Source organism: Dama dama, chromosome 18 (genome assembly GCF_033118175.1).
Source record: "Dama dama isolate Ldn47 chromosome 18, ASM3311817v1, whole genome shotgun sequence".
In the NCBI taxonomy this organism is placed as follows: domain Eukaryota; kingdom Metazoa; phylum Chordata; class Mammalia; order Artiodactyla; family Cervidae; genus Dama; species Dama dama.
Genome location: NC_083698.1, coordinates 43,010,752 through 43,027,094, shown reverse-complemented (window position 1 = coordinate 43,027,094; position 16,343 = coordinate 43,010,752). Strand labels below are relative to the sequence as shown.

Genomic DNA, 16,343 nt, shown 5'->3' with positions numbered 1-16,343 from the left:
ATGAGAGAGGGGAATCCTTTTTCATTACAACAATAGGAAAAGGTGGTTTCAGATGGAACTGAATTTGGATATCTGTTGGCAAGAAGTTGAAGGAGCTCTGATCTGAGGCCTTCTATTGTATGTGTAAAGGTAGAGGCAAGAGACTTAAGGACAGAAGTACACCAGTTTGAGACAAATACGGATATTTGAAATAGCTGCCGTGGGGAATGGAAGAAAGTGCTAACGAAGAAAGCAACTTGCTGAGAGTGTTGAGGGCCCAGCTGGGGTTCCTGATCTTGAAGCTACAGTGGCACCAATCTGTGAAACCTGTGCTCTCCTCCAGCAGCATTCCATGTGCCGGGTACTGGGACTGCAAAAGGGTGCAATTGAAATCACATAGGATTGGAATTTGCCAGGTGAATTCAGTCGATGCTAGCAAATGAATGCTTGAGGTGACAAACCATGGAATCTAAGCTAAGAAGGGAAGAAAGGAAGTAAAGCATGGGGAGGGCTAATAGTTCAGTGCCTGGCACTTAATACTCAGTAATTATTTGTAGATGAGGAGAAGGCGAAGAGAGATTTGTAACCTGGTTGTTTCAAGGTATTCCAGGTCACTTAAAGGAGATTGGGATCAGGGTGGAATGTCTAAATTTTTTTTTTTTTTTATTAACGCATATATATGGAATTTGGAAAGACAGTAACGATGACCCTATATGCAAGACAGCAAAAGAGACACAGATGTAAAGAACAGACGCTTGGACTCTGTTGGAGAACATGAGGGTGGGATGATTTGAGACAATAGCACTGAAACATGTTTGTTATCATATGTGAAATAGATTGCCAGTCCAGGTTCAATGCATGAGGCAGGGTGCTCAGGGCTGGTGCACTGGGATGACCCTGAGGGATGGGATGGGAGGGAGGTGGGAGAGAGGGTCAGGATACGGAACACATGCACACCCATGGCTGATTCATATGAATGTATGGCAAAAACCATCACAATATTGTAAAGTAATTCAGTTCAGTCACTCAATTGTGTCCGACTCTTTGCGACCTCATGAACTGCAGCACGCCAGGTCTCCATGTCCGTCACCAACTCCCAGAGTCCACACAAACCCATGTCCATCTAGTCGGTGATGCCATCCAACCATCTCATCCTCTGTCATCCCCTCCTCCTCCTGCCCTAAGTCTTTCCCATCATCAGGGTCTTTTCCAATAAGTCAGCTCCTCATATCAGGTGGCCAAAGTATTGGAGTTTCAGCTTCAACATCAGTCCTTCCAATGAACACCCAGAACTGATCTCCTTTAGGATGAACTGGTTGGATCTCCTTGCAGTCCAAGGGACTCTCAAGGGACACCACAGTTCAAAAGCATCAATTCTTCGGTGCTCAGTTTTCTTTATAGTCCAACTCTCACATCCATACATGACCACTGGAAAAACCATAGCCTTGACTAGACAGACCTTTGTTGGCAAAGTAGTGTCTCTGCTTTTTAATATGCTATCTAGGTTGGTCATAACTTTCCTTCCAAGGAATAAGCGTCTTTTAATTTCATGGCTGCAATCACCATCTGCCATGATTTTAGAGCCCAGAAAAATAAAGCCAGCCACTCTTTACAGTGTTTCCCCATCTATTTGCCATGAAGTGATGGGACCAGAAGCCATGATCTTAGTCTTCTGAATGTTGAGCTTTAAGCAGACTTTTTCACTCTCCTCTTTCACTTTCATCAAGAGGCTCTTTAGTTCTTCTTCACTTTCTGCCATAAGGGTGGTGTCATCTGCATATCTCAGGTTATTGATATTTCTCCCGGCAATCTTGATTCCAGCTTGTGCTTCCTCCAGCCCCAGTGTTTCTCATGATGTACTCTGCATATAAGTTTAATAAGCAGGGTGACAATATACAGGCTTGACGTACTCCTTTTCCTATTTGGAACGAGTCTGTTGTTCCATGTCCAGTTCTAACTGTTGCTTCCTGACCTGCATACAGGTTTCTCAAGAGGCAGGTCAGGTGGTCTCGTATGCCCATCTCTTTCAGAATTTTCCACAGTTTATTGTGATCCACACAGTCAAAGTCTTTGGCATAGTCAGTAATGCAGAAATAGATGTTTTTCTGGAAATCTCTTGCTTTTTCGATGATCCACTGGATGCTGGCAATTTGATCTCTGGTTCCTCTGCCTTTTCTAAAACCAGTTTGAACATCTGGAAGTTCACAGTTCACATATTGCTGAAGCCTGGCTTGGAGAATTTTAAGCATTACGTGACTAGCATGTGAGATGAGTGCAATTGTGCGGTAGTTTGAGCATTCTTTGGCATTTCCTTTCTTTGGGATTGGAATGAACACTGACCTTTTCCAGTCCTGTGGCCACTGCTGAATTTTCCAAATTTGCTGGCATATTGAGTGCAACACTTTCATAGCATCGTCTTTCAGGATTTGAAATAGCTTAACTGGAATTCCATCACCTCCACTAGCTTTGTTCGTAGTGATGCTTCCTAAGGCCCACTTGACTTCACATTCCAGGATGTCTTGCCCTAGGTGAGTGATCACACCATTGTGATTATCTTGGTTGTGAAGAACTTTTTTGTACAGTTCTTCTGTATATTCTTGCCACCTCTTCTTAATATCTTCTGCTTCTGTCAGGTCCCTACCATTTCTGTCCTTTATTGGCCCATCTTTGCATGAAATATTCCCTTGGTATTTCTAATTTTCTTGACGAGATCTCCAGTCTTTCCCATTCTGTTGTTTTCCTTTATTTCTTTGCTTGATCTCTGAGGAAGGCTTTCTTATCTCTCCTTGCTATTCTTTGGAACTCTGCATTCAAATGGAAATATCTTTCCTTTTCTCCTTTGCTTTTCACTTCTCTTCTTTTCACAGCTATTCGTAAGGCCTCCTCAGACAGCCATTTTGCTTTTTTGCATTTCTTTTTCTTGGGGATAGTCTTGATTCCTGTCTCCTGTACAATGTCACGAACCTCCATCCATAGTTCATCAGGAACTCTGTCTATCAGATCTAGTCCCTTAAGTCTATTTCTCACTTCCACTGTATAATCATAAGGGATTTAATTTAGGTCATACTTGAATGGTTTAGTGGTTTTCTCCACTTTCTTCAATTTAAGTCTGGATTTGGCAATAAGGAGTTCATGATCTGAGCCCCAATCAACTCCTGGTCTTGTTTTTGCTGACTGTATAGAGCTTCTCCATTTTTGGCTGCAAAGAATATAATCAATCTGATTTCAGTGTCGACCATCTGGTGATGTCCATGTATAGAGTCTTCTCTTGTGTTGTTGGAAGAGGATATTTGCTATGACCAGTGCATTCTCTTGGCAGAACTCTATTAGCCTTTGCCCTGCTTCATTCTGTACTCCAAGGCCAAATTTGCCTGTTACTCCAGGAGTCTCTTGACTTACTACTTTTGCATTCCAGTCCCCTGTAATGAAAAGGACATCTTTTTTGGGTGTTAGTTCTAGAAGGTCTTGTAGGTCTTCATAGAACTGTTCAACTTCAGCTTCTTCAGTGTTACTGGTCAGGGCATAGGCTTGGATTACCATGATATTGAATGGTTTGCCTCTCATGGAGAAATCAATCTGAAGACACCATCCAAGGCTGGAATGGCAGCTCCATGGTCCACAGTTCTTCTATTTTGTGACTCCAGGATCCTTCGAAAAGGTGGCTTCTTCATGGAAGAGAAGGCACATCACAGTAAAATCGTTCCAGGAAGGGTCCTCAAGTTTGACAGCAGGAAGGAGGCATCTTCTCCTCTTGGTTCCAGCTCAGACAGACCCGCGATGGTGCCCTGAGGACCGGAATGTCTGAATTTATGTTTTTTAGAAGTAGAACATTTCTGAGTGTGATCATGACTGTAGAAAAGATCATTGGAGGTAAAAGGGACAAGTGCAATGAAGTCACTAAAGCTGAGGCAGATCTTGAAATAGAGAGGAAGACTGAACTGGATGCTGCATTATTCACTAAGAGGTGGTGACAGGGGGATAAAGGCTGGTTAGTGGAATGGTTTGAGTCTCACAGGATGCGGAGCCTTTTGTACAAGGACAGCAGCCTCACATGACAGGACTGCCTGGGCTATAGTAGAGTCTAACCTCATTGGAAAGAGCTAAAGAGGAGACTCGATCCCTCTGTGGGAGCCAACTTTCAGTTAAGCCTGGTTGAGAAAAGAAAACCATTCAAGGAAGAGGTAGAGGACAGAGAGAACCTTCTTGACCAAGGAACTGTGAAAGATTTGGACACAGAAGCAGTAGGAGACTGGTTCTAGAAAGGAGCACAGAATATGGAGGGTAGAGTATGGAAGAACACAGATGAAAACATGCTTAATAAATACTGTACTTGAATTGTTCTTAATGTTAGGGTTAGTTGAAGTTTCTGATTGTTTTCCCTCCACAGTCTAGAAAGACACTGCAAAGTAACTTAGTATTGTGACTTAAAGTTGTGTGATTGCAAATTCTCTGAAAAACCAAACTAAGTAAGAAAAACTCTACATAAGTAAAAGGAAATAAAATAGTATCCCAAGAGAAAAAAGTATGTCAGTGTGTTGAAAGCATCAACAATGTGAAATAAAAGGATAAAGGCAAAATTAAATCCTTAGATACATGCCATGTAATTAACTTATAAGCAGTCTAAATTCTGATTTAAGAATGACTCCTAGGCAGAGTGCCACCAACACTATTTTTGTTTATCCTATTTCTTTCTAGATGCTTACTTTAGAAAATAGTTAATTTGTGTTCAGTGAGAGAGAGAATCTTCTATAGTATTTAAAAACTATCTTTGGAATGTGTGTCCAGTTTTAATGTTGCCCTTGCAGTTACTTTGTAAAATTCTGCTGTCTTAAAATGATACATGTGGGGATCAGTTAGTAAGTTACCTGTTTATATTGGAGGGTGGAGGGATGATAGGAAAAGGTAGTTAGCATCTTGGGAGTAAATGTTTCTTAGAGGGATGATCTTACATATTCAATTCCCAGTTAATTTAGTTTTTTTTTTAAAGTCCAAAAACTTTAACTGTATGATTCAATTTGCTTGAGTACTTCCCAGTGGCAAAGCAGAGAAATAGAATATCATGAACCTTTTACAAAGGCTTAGTGTTTTTAAGCCAGTCCAATCATTCTATAAAGAAAAATTTATTGCACAAACTATGCTGCAGTGTTAAACAAATGGATTATTAAATAAGATGGAGTTCTGCCACTAACAAATCATGGTATTTTCATTTGTTTATATTCTAGTACTAGTCTGTTATACAAACATTTCTCTTTAGCTATCACAGCATAGTTGCAATTCTCTGTTCTCCTTACCTCTCATAATATTGTAGTTATGGCTTCATATGGATCATTTTGCATGGCTTTGTAATAGTCTTATCAAGTAATGCTGTCTAGTTCCACAGTATGCAATTTTATTTTAATCATAGCTTCTTTAAACTTTTTCTTTTCTATTCAGTGGGAAAAAAAATTAATAAATCCAAGAGACAATAAAACTTAACATTAAGTTCAATTTACTTTGTCACTTAAGGTTTATAACCGTAGGCCCCAAAGTCATTGTAGGGAAATGTGCCTGGAGAGATGTAAGAATCCAACCGTCCTTTTTGCCTATGATTAAAAATAGCCTACTGTGTCTTTTGTCGTCTAAGACCCTCTGAAAAAGATGTTTTTAACCAATCATGAAAAATGTTTTCTTGATTTTTTAAAAGGTAGTTTTAGTGGTACATTGTTACAAGTAAATTTGGGGAGTTCTGTAATGGGCTTCCCTAGTCTAGGCTCAGACAGTAAAGAATCTGCCTGCACTGACCCAGGTTTAGTCCCTGGGTCGGGCAGATCCCCTGGAGAAGAAAATGACAGCGCACTCCAGTATTCTTGCCTGGAGAAGTCCATGGACAGAGGAACCTAGCAAGCTACAGTCTCTGGGGTCGCAAAGAGTTGGATATGACTGAGCAAATAACACCACTAACCCATAGTAAATGAAAGGAAAGCACATAAAAATAAATAGCTTTATGATATAATAGCCATACCTTTTGTGACATTATGCCTAAGATAAGTTGTTGTTTTTTTTTATTTTAGTAAGTATTTTTAGTTGTTTTAGTACCCTCAATGATAACAGGATTGTTTTGGCAGTGTTTTTATGCAATTTGGAAAGTTTTGGTGTTCTTCAGAGAGGCACTGTTGTAGTGAAACAATTAAAGTACTCTTCATTCCATCATTAGGTGCCACAAAGCCATAGCATCTCATTTGAGCTATTTTAAAATGTTTTTGCATAAGCAGTATCTATAGTTCCCTATTCCTGATTTTTAAAAAAATTTGATACGTCAGTCATTTGCTTAGAAACTTTTTTAGAAAGTGTATTACAAAATGATAGACAAAAACACCAATTAATGATGGTTTAATAAATAAGAGCATGCAATTAGTGAAGCTTTAAAAGGCTGTTCTCATATGGATGATTATTTTTGCAGAATTGAATACTTTAAGGCTTTAATTTTATACTTATTGCTAGATCATTATATCTAATTATTTTGACCATTTATTCAAATAATAAACCTCCAAGTCTGAATATCTATAGTGAAGAATGAATTTAGAGAAAGGAAAATAATTATATGTCTCTGTCGTCTGCTATTTTATTCTGCCTGCCATCAGAGTACAAAAATATACATTCATATCGTCTGTTTGTTGTATCGTATTCTTGGATCATACAGATTTAGTTACAATACACACACAGGTCAGCCAGTGTAAAAAGACTGAAAAGAATGAAAACTACAAATGAGGACAGATGAGCTATGCATTATGTAATGATAAAACAGGTGTTTTGGGAGATAAACAATGTTCAGAAGCAAAGAAGATTTAAATACTGCTGCATCTGTAATTGCTTTATTCTGGTTATTAGACAAAAAGCAAATAGCTTTCAGATGAAATCCAAACTTGCTGTGCTATAATTGAAATATATGAATGTTGGATAGTTCTGACTTCACTTACTTCTGTTAGAAAAGCAAACTTTATGCATGGGAGGGAAACTTTTTAAAGAAACTCTGTTCCCAGTGACGTTAAAACCAATGTTAATTCTGTCGTGATGCTTCTGACAGTGTCTTAGGGTTGTCTAGCATTAGTTGTGAATTATTTGGCATGTGCTTCTCAGAATCATGCATACAAGGCTGAGCAGTCGAGGGGGTGAGGATGCTAACATACTGTCTGTTTTTGTTTATAGGACGGTGAACTTTGACATAATAAAATACTTGTATGATTTCTTGTGAAAACAAGCTTCAAAGCCATATGGACACTGTGACAATGACTAAGCCAAACTGTGTTCATCCAACTACTCAGCTGGCCTGGGAGAGGAGTTCTTTGGCTCCATTGGATTTGTCCAGACAGGTGCTGGCCCAGCATGGAATCTGATGAAAATACTCTGATTGGTCTGGGTGAATGTGAGCAGAAGACTATTTACCAGGGACCCTGGAGTATTTGGAAAGAACGTGTTAATTATAAACAGCAGGGTCTGAGCACAATCTGTTCTATTCTTAATGATGTTATCTTAACACCCAAATTGCCTGAAACCCATTTACTTAGGACTGCATTTTGCTCTGTGAACTATCCCCTGCGCTTTGAACGTGCCAGCAGCCCTTGTATATAAGCCCAGTCTATTCACTTCCTCTCCACAGGAGCCTCTGCAGTTGCTTGCCAAAGCAGATTTTCCTAAGGCCACCACTTTCAAAGATCATAGTTGCACAATATAATAAGTAGAAGTTTTTTGTTATTTTAAGATCCAAGTTTATATGTGTTTATCTTTCACCCTGATTTTCTCAAAAGGCAAGGTAGTTTGATCAGATAGGGCAGCTTTCCACCTCTAAGCCTCCTTGTTAACTGCAGTATATTTAGGTGAGATTTATCTAGTCACTCTTGCAATAAACTACTCAACATAGCTTTTTAATCTGCATGATGGTTTTCTTTCCTTTTTTAAATCACTGGCCTTTAATAGTTCCACAATAAAAATTTTCCTGTTACATCAGTTATGAACCTGGGGTCTGATTTTCTTACGTACTTTTGAAGTTTTCTGTTAGCACTTAAATGCTTGAAAATTGTTTTGGACAGATTTAAAGTGCTTAATTACAGAGCCTAGTTTAAATTTCAGTTGCATTTTATACTTTCCTTCTTTTTTTGGAAAAAAAATTCTCACAATAGTCACCTCCAAATAGGAAGCCTATTAATGTAGTGACTGACACTTTCTGGATCAAAGAAAACAAGGAATGGTCTACTTGCGTTTATTGAGAGGTACTGAGTAGGGAGAAGAAATGAAATTATTCTTTGTCTCCCCACATAAGATACAAGATAGCAAGGAGCACCCTCACCCTCTGTCTCTTGTCCCATGGCAGATGGTGAAATTTTGTGTTCTACAAGATATTTGGAGAAGCCAGGGCCAGGATAAAACCATGTGCGTAGCAAATTCCTTGCAAATGCACTTAGAAATCTGTGCATCATTCAAGTAGAAGGCAGTCTGAGGAGCTGATTCAAGGAGGAGCAGTGCCACTTGGAATTTTCACCCCATTTATAATTTGCTATCAAGTGGCAGGTCTACTGTGCAGCCTTCTTGGATAGCCTGGGATCAGTGTGCATTCTGAGGGAAAAACTCTGGAATTTGAGGGGGAAAGAGTTTTATGTTTTGTAATTTACTTCCTGATGGCTTGCTAAATGACTCACTAATTTGATTAATTTATTTAAATGAAGACTAACAGAGCTTAATATGGATATTAGCATTTTAACAAGGGTCATCTGCAGATGCATTTTCTAATTGGAAGATATAAATCTCCAATTAAAGGGGAGAATCTAATGATGAGAATTATGCTGGCTGGTGGGCCAGATACTTAAGAGAGGATGTGCTTAAATTATTCTCCGCATCTATTCTACCTAAATCTAAAAATGATTTAGGAAGTAGACAAATGAAGTTACCAAGCTGTGGGATTTCAGATTGTTTACACAGTGGTTATCCTCCATTTTAAAAATGTCTTCTTTCCATTACTATGACTCAGATATATACGGCTGGGGGAAACCTTACTCCCCTTCTTACTTTCCAGTCAGTTACAATCCCTAAATCTGTCTTCATTGCCAAAGCAGTTCTTTTTCAGTAATTCTGGAAGGGATCCTGATCCAACAAGCCTCTTTTCCTTAAGGCCTAAAAAGTCAAAAAGGTGTCAGATCTCTAGGGCAGCAGTTAAGAGTTGGGGCTCTGGAATCAGATACCAGCTGTATCTCTAGAGCTATGTGACTTAGGCTGGTTATTGAATCTGTCTGTGCCTCACCTAGAGTGAGGTACACCTACAACTTCCCTCATGGAGTTGTTTAGAGAATTAATAATTAAGTTGATATATCCAAGGTGGTAGGTCTCAACTGGAGGGAGTTTTGTCTACCAGAGAATATTTAGCAATTTGTGGAGACATTTTTGATGTGACAGTTGGGTGTGTGGTGGGGCTGGGAAGAGACCTGGGATGCTCCTGGAAATAGAGAACAACAACACTGACATTCTTGTCTTTTCTGATAATAGCCATGCTAACAGATGTGAGGTGACATCTGATTGTCGATTTGACTTGCATTTCCCTGATGATTAGTGATGTTGAGCGCCTTTTCATGTACCGTTGGTATGTCCTCTTTGAAAATGTTCAGGTCCTATGCTCATTTTGATTATTTGTTTTTTTTGCTTTTGAGTTTTTAGAGTTCTTTATATCTTCTAGATACAAGTCTTTTATCAGATATGTGACTTGCAGTTATTTGCTCCTAGTCTGCAAGTCCTAACTTGCATTTTTATTCTTTTAACAGTGTCTTTTGTAGGACAGAAGGTTTTAGTTTTGATGAAGTCTGATTTCTCTATCCATTTTTTTTTGTATGAAATATGGTTTCAGTATTGTAGTTAAAAAAATCTTTGCCTAACAAAGGTCACAAAGACCATCCTAAAGGCCCACATCAGAATTATCTGATCCAAATTTCAGTAGTGCCAAGATTGAGAAATCCTTATCTAAGTAAGGTAACTGGCACACCATAAGTGCTCAATAAATGTTACCTATTGTCACTGTCCTGAAATATTTGTGGCCTAGAAAGGAAGTCAGTGATGGAATGCAATAACATCCCAACTAAGTAGAGAAAAGGCACTCTCACCTAATCATATCTAGGAAACTTCTTGTTAAAAATTTTTAATTATTCAAATGGACACAATACCTTGAATTTTTACTTTTGGAATTGAAGGATTCTAATTCACATGCAGGTTTCATTACTTATTTTTCAGGATCTTGTTGAATAGTCAAAAGCATGAACTGAGAATGATCAAATCAGAGAGCAGGTGACTGAGGAGTTACATTGTTTGCCCTCAAGGTGTGATGGCTAAACAGTTAGTGGTAAACTTCCAAGGGATTTAGTTAACCAGCAACTGTTTAATGTAATCAAGGTGGTCTGGAGCAAGGAAAGCTCAGCATCGTAAGAAGTCTCCTTTGTTCCTCCAAGGTATGCTCTACTCTGCTTGTACTATGCATAGAAAAGTAATGGACCAAATCCAGGAATAATGCATCTTACCACATTAAGTACTCAAAAGAGAGTCTCTAAAATAATAGATGAAATGCAACCACTGCTCCATGTACACGATCAGGACTGTAATAGCATCCTCCACTTTTACCTGAAGTCTTACACTATTGTGTACCGTAGTTGCATCTTATGCCTGTTTCCATGAGCAGAGACTTGGATTAGAGGTAGTTAACTGGAGGTTGATATTGTTCAACTTCATCCCCTACATTTTGAAAGCTTCATCTCCTACAAAGTGTGGCTGTCTATCATATGTAAAATAGTTTAGATAATTTTGCATGTAATTTCAGTCTGATGACACAATTTGCTTTCAAAAATGCTTAGATTTCTTAGAGCTCAAGTCCTTCCTATCAAGATATCAACATTTTCACTCAAATTGGCTTTTAAATGCCCTGAATGCACAGTTAGTGTTCATTTTCTAGCAGTGACACATTCATGAAGCACAGTTTGAGAAGTAGAAATTTGGTAGAGCAGAGAAAATTATAATCAATTCATTCATTTAACTGCATGTTGATGCACAATAATGATGGGAATTTTAGGAGGCATTCAACTGTTTGAGTAAATAGTGGTAGCTTTGGCATGAGGAAAGAGCCTGGATTTTAGAGGCAGTAAAGATTTGCACAGGGTTTTGGATAAACCATAATTCACTTCACTGGCCTTTGAGGAAGTTGAGAGTCTTATTTAATGGCAGTTTCCATAAAATTATTCAATATTCATAAAAAAAAATACTAAGTATCAGCTATGTGTAAGGCATTGTGTTGGGTGTAGGAGATACAGCAGTGGACAAAGACAAATTTCTGTCCTGAACAACAAGTGCTATCAGCATTTGCAGAGCCAGTGTTTGAAATGGGAAGTGCTAAGGGAAGAACTAGGTCTATGGGATGAAGAGGATCATGAGTTCAGTTTTGAACATATGCCATTGAGGTGCTTGTCCAAGTGGAAATGTGAAGTAGGTAGCTGAATCTAGTTAGAGGTCAGAGTTAGCACCAATCATTAACTGTCAGGATCATCAGAATAGAGGTGAAAGGTGTTCTTGACATGGTGAGGGAGAAACCATCTTGAAATGAATTAAGAAGGTGTTCATAGCTATTAGTCTTCAGCTCACCACAAAACTACAAAATAATTTTATTTTTTCAAATAACAATTCTCTACTATTCTTACAAACCCCATTCCCTTCAGCATAAGAAATGGCAATAGGAGACCTGGGCTAAGTCCTGCAGCTTAAAAGGAAAAACCAAACCCACTTAGTATCTTAGTTCTATGGAGAACATTAGATCCAAACAAATGCTTTCATCACTTTGGGCCAACTTTCATAATAATAGAGACATTACACTGGCTCAGGTGTGCCTGAGAATTTCTGAACCCACTTTAGGTTGACTTCCTCTGGGAAAGAACATTCAGCCATCCTAGTTCATGGGACTCATCCAGCTGGGAATAGAGCGTTAGAGGAGCAGAGATGTACTAACCCCAGAAGCATCCATGAGAAAAGACACTAAAATAGAACCCCCTGCTGTTTTCTATATCGGTCTTTACTTAATTGAAAAACATAGACTAAAGTCATCAAGTAGGTGGAAAGACATGGGAAAGAGCCACCTGGCTTGAGGAAGGGTAAAACAGACAGCTGTTACAAATGCCTCTGAGTGTAAAAACAATAATTAAGCTGAAGTGACCTACAGAGAAAGGAAATAGAGCTAAATAATCAAAATTTTAAGTTATGATATTATAACTGAACATTACATGGGAGAAATAAAACATGTACCAATAACAAGACTTTTTTTAAGATTACTAGACTAGGGGAGCTAACTCCCCAGTTTAGGTAAGGTTAAATCTTCGGAACTGTTGAACAGAAGAGGACACTGCCCACAGCTCCTGCTGCCTGGGCTGGTTGCCCGATTTTTTTAAGGGTAAAAGTTCTGGGTTAAACTGAAACAAAGAAGAGAATGGGAAAAGAGCCCTACCCCCATTTAAAACAAAAACAATTTAGAATATGTTTTTTATAGTACTGTTAAACATAATTTTAAAATCTGTTTTTAGTTATTATAAAAGGAGCACGTTTACTCTGGAAATTTGGGGCAACCAGAAGAACTAAAAATCACCAGTTAACAATATCAGAGAAAACCTCTGTAAGTAAAAATTTTGGTATACTTTAGTTATTATATTGTTCTTGTAGTTTAAAGAAAAAGTGTAATTGTGTCTTTTATATTTTTCAATATAAGGACAGATCAAGTGGAAACTAATGCTTCTCACAGCCTATGGTAGAGCTTAAGATTGGTATTTAATCAAAAATGTTTAGATTTAAAAAAATTTTTTTTTTAAATCACTTTTATAGCAGGTAGTTAAAATGTGAAACTACATCAAACGTAATGAAAAGCAATATACTTCAGAGAGATGATATCAAAAACAAATTCTCAAATATTTGTGGCCAATGTTTCCGTTAATAGAATTGCTTATTTAAAACGCTTGTCCTTAAAAATAAATGAAAAAATAAAATAAAATGCTTGTCCTGATAATAAAATGGGAAAAAGAACTACAAAAAAAAAAAAAAAAACACCAAAGTGAGGGAAGAGATAAAAGTTGAAGTATGGAAGGAGGAAGGAAGGCAGTAAAGAAGATGCTGACTTCTGGAAGTAAGAATCAAAAATGATTTGGAAAAAGGATGTTCCGTTATCTATTCCTAGATGATAAACCACCTCAGACTTAATAGCCTGAAAACAGCAATCTTTATTTTGATCATGAATCTGCAGTTTGAGCAGAGCTTGGCTCCATGCAGTGTCCTGTGGTGCAGTTTGAAACTGGAATTGAATAACATGAAAGCCAGCTTCCTCACTCTTTGGAGGGTGACGCTGGCCAGTGGCTCCTACCTGGAACACCTCCATGTGGTCTCTCCATGTGTTCTCTGCTCCTCCTCATGGCATGGCGATTAGGTTCCGAAAGTCAGCGTCCCAAGAGAAACTAGCAGGTGCTGCGTGTCCTTTTCTAATCAAGCCTCAGAAGTCTCATAGCATCCCTTCTGCAGCATTGTGATTAAGGCAGCTGTTAAGTCCTGCTTGTACTTAAAGGGGAGGGAATTATATCCATCTCTTGTTAGAAGGAGTGTCAAATAATTTGCAAGCATGCTTTTAAATCACCACAAAGAACATAATAGGCTGAAAATTAAGATATTATAGATTGCAGATGGAGAGTATATTTTATGTCCTTTCAAAATCTGAATTCGTGTAACACACTGTTGGTTGTACCCATATCTCCACCAAATATCTCTTCCCCACTCTTCCAAAGCTCGGGAGCTCTGGCTGCAAAGGGGCCTATGTGATTGGAGCATAGAAAGCAGAGGCAGTTGTGCTAGGAGATGGGATTAGACAGACAATGGTTGCCAGGTCATATGTAGCTTGCAGGGCACTGAAGGACCTTCATTCTTATTCTGTATGAGATGGGGGGAGAGTTTTGAGCAGAAGAGTCATATGATTTGGCTTAGTTGTTTTTTTTTTTTTTTTTCCAGAAAGGTGGAACCTATATTGAGATTAGAGTCAAAGCAAGAAAAGCAAAAGGCTATTAAAATAATGTAAGTGCGAGATAACAGTGGCTCAGATAAGGGTGTTAGCAGTGGAGGTGGTGAGAAGTTGTCAAATTTAGAATATAATTTAAAAGAAATATCTAGAGGACTTGCTGATTAATTGGTAGGTTCCAGTGTTGAAAGAAAGAGGGATGATTCTGGGGGTTGAGACCTGAGCATCTGGAAGTGTGGAGGAGAGAGAAAATCAGGAGTTCAGGTGTGGACATAGTCAGTTAAGGATTTCTGTTAGGTGTCACGTTAGCAATGTCAAGGAGGCAGTTAGACAAGTCTGGGGCTTGGGGTAGAAGCCCAGGCTGGAGACATAAATTTTGGGGTTGTCAATATCTAAAGGGGAATGTATAAGGGAAATGTGTAAGTGAAAGAATTAATGGCCATATATCCTGGATCAAAAAACTGCTTACTCACTGAGTTCCAGCCCAGGAGCATTCAGAACCCCCTGCCCACCCTACCGCTGCCCCCAGAAGGTAAACCCCCTCCCTGGGGAGTTGCTTCTAAACTGTAAGGAATCTTGGATCACACCTTTCCATGGGAAGATGGGATTCATGGTATGACTGGAATTTTATTCTTTAAATACTGAAATAGCAAATACCAAGTTTTTAACATGAATACTAAAATTTCAAATGATCTTTGCAGCATTAAAAAGAAAAATTACAGGAAAGGAGTAAGTGGATCATATATTTAGATAAAGCAATTTACATGATGCCCAGTCCAGACAAAATGACCTCTAAATACTGAGTTCACGGGTTGAATATGCTAATTAATTCCCAAAGCCCATTCTCTTAGAGCTGTTCTTACTATTAGGAATTTATATTCTTTCCATTTCAGAAGTAAAAATTAGTTAAAAGGCAATATGCTGCATTTCTTCAGTAAAATAAAGATTGCTTATGTCATTGTGCTCAGTCATGTCCGACTCTTTGCAACCCCCTGGACTATAGCCCATCAGGCTTCTCTGTCCATGGAATCTTCCAGGCAAGAATATTGGGGTGGGTTGCTATTTCCCTCTCCAGAGGATCTTCCTGACCCAGGGATCAAACCCACAGCTCCTGCATTGGCAGGCGGATTCCTTACCAGCTGCACCACCTGGGAAGCCCTGTCTAAATGTATAATATTTGGTCACACTTTTTTTGGTGAGAATATCCATCTATCTTTTGTTGTTGTTTTTTACCCTAATCATGATAAGTGCACCACTGAATCATGCTCGGTGGAGAACATGTTTGGAGTTGCGGCTACAGATGCTGGGTTGGTTTGCAGTGATACTCCTTTAATTTCCATCATGAACGGTTCATTAGTGAAAGTTGTAGGAGACAGAACAGACTAAACCTGACAGGCCTATCTAATGATTAAAACTCTTAACTGTGGCTCTGTCATTACATTACAATAAATAAGCACTACCTGAGTAAGGAAGATGAGGGCAAAAGCTCACGGGATTACTTGGACACATATTGCCATTTGATATAGAAATTTATTTTTATTCTTCTCTTTCACTCTCTCATCACTTTTCACTGGTAAAACTAAATGATTGTAATGGTGATAATTACCAGGTGAACATTTATGTGCTTGGCATCATAATAAACAATTCATATACATTATCTTTAATACATATATAGTGTGTAGGAAAAAAATAAATTCAGTCCACAACTGACACTAGAATCCCCTCCATCTCCAATCCTATTACTACCAAGGCGATAGTTGACTGCACATCCTGGGGAAAGGTGTGACTGTGTTCACACCAGATCCAGCTTCTCCCCCCAAAGTAACTGGGCACATGCAGACTGTATGGCTTTGTTCCCACACAAGGACATTCCTTCAAGACTACAATAGGTAACTGTTTCACGTAATTCCATAGAGACAGAGAAAGTTAAACAAAATGAGAATACAGAGGACTTTGTTTGTGTTGACAGAGCAAGAGAAAGCCCCTGAAAAAAAGAAACAGGAGTATACAACTTACTATATATCAAAGCATTAGTAATAAGGATGCCAAAGAGATTAAGAAAAGAAGAATACAGTGAAAATTTTCACAAAGCACTAGAAAATACATTTTAAAAAGTAACAGAGCTGAAGAATACAATAACTAAGATGAAAAACACATTAGAAGGAATTAACTACACATTAGGTGATACAGAAGAATGCATAAGTGATCCTGGAAAATAGAATAATGGAAATCATTCAGAACAGCCAAAATGAAAACAGTATGAAAAATGAGAATGGTTGAAGGGATCTCTGGGACAACATCAAGCAGAGTAATGTTTACATTA

The 16,343-nt window shown here is 38.5% G+C and overlaps 1 protein-coding gene across 3 annotated transcripts in view; it reads left to right on the top strand.

The window, feature by feature from the left end:
* Window positions 1-7,956, top strand: part of ORC5 (origin recognition complex subunit 5) — a 74,021-nt gene extending 66,065 nt beyond the window's left edge. For all 3 annotated transcript variants that reach the window (XM_061165188.1, XM_061165190.1, XM_061165187.1), the window contains one exon: window positions 7,165-7,956. In XM_061165188.1, coding sequence (XP_061021171.1) covers window positions 7,165-7,210 — 46 coding nt within the window. In that variant the 3' untranslated portion in view covers window positions 7,211-7,956. The remainder of the gene's footprint in view (window positions 1-7,164) is intronic.
* The last annotated feature ends 8,387 nt before the right edge of the window (window positions 7,957-16,343 follow it).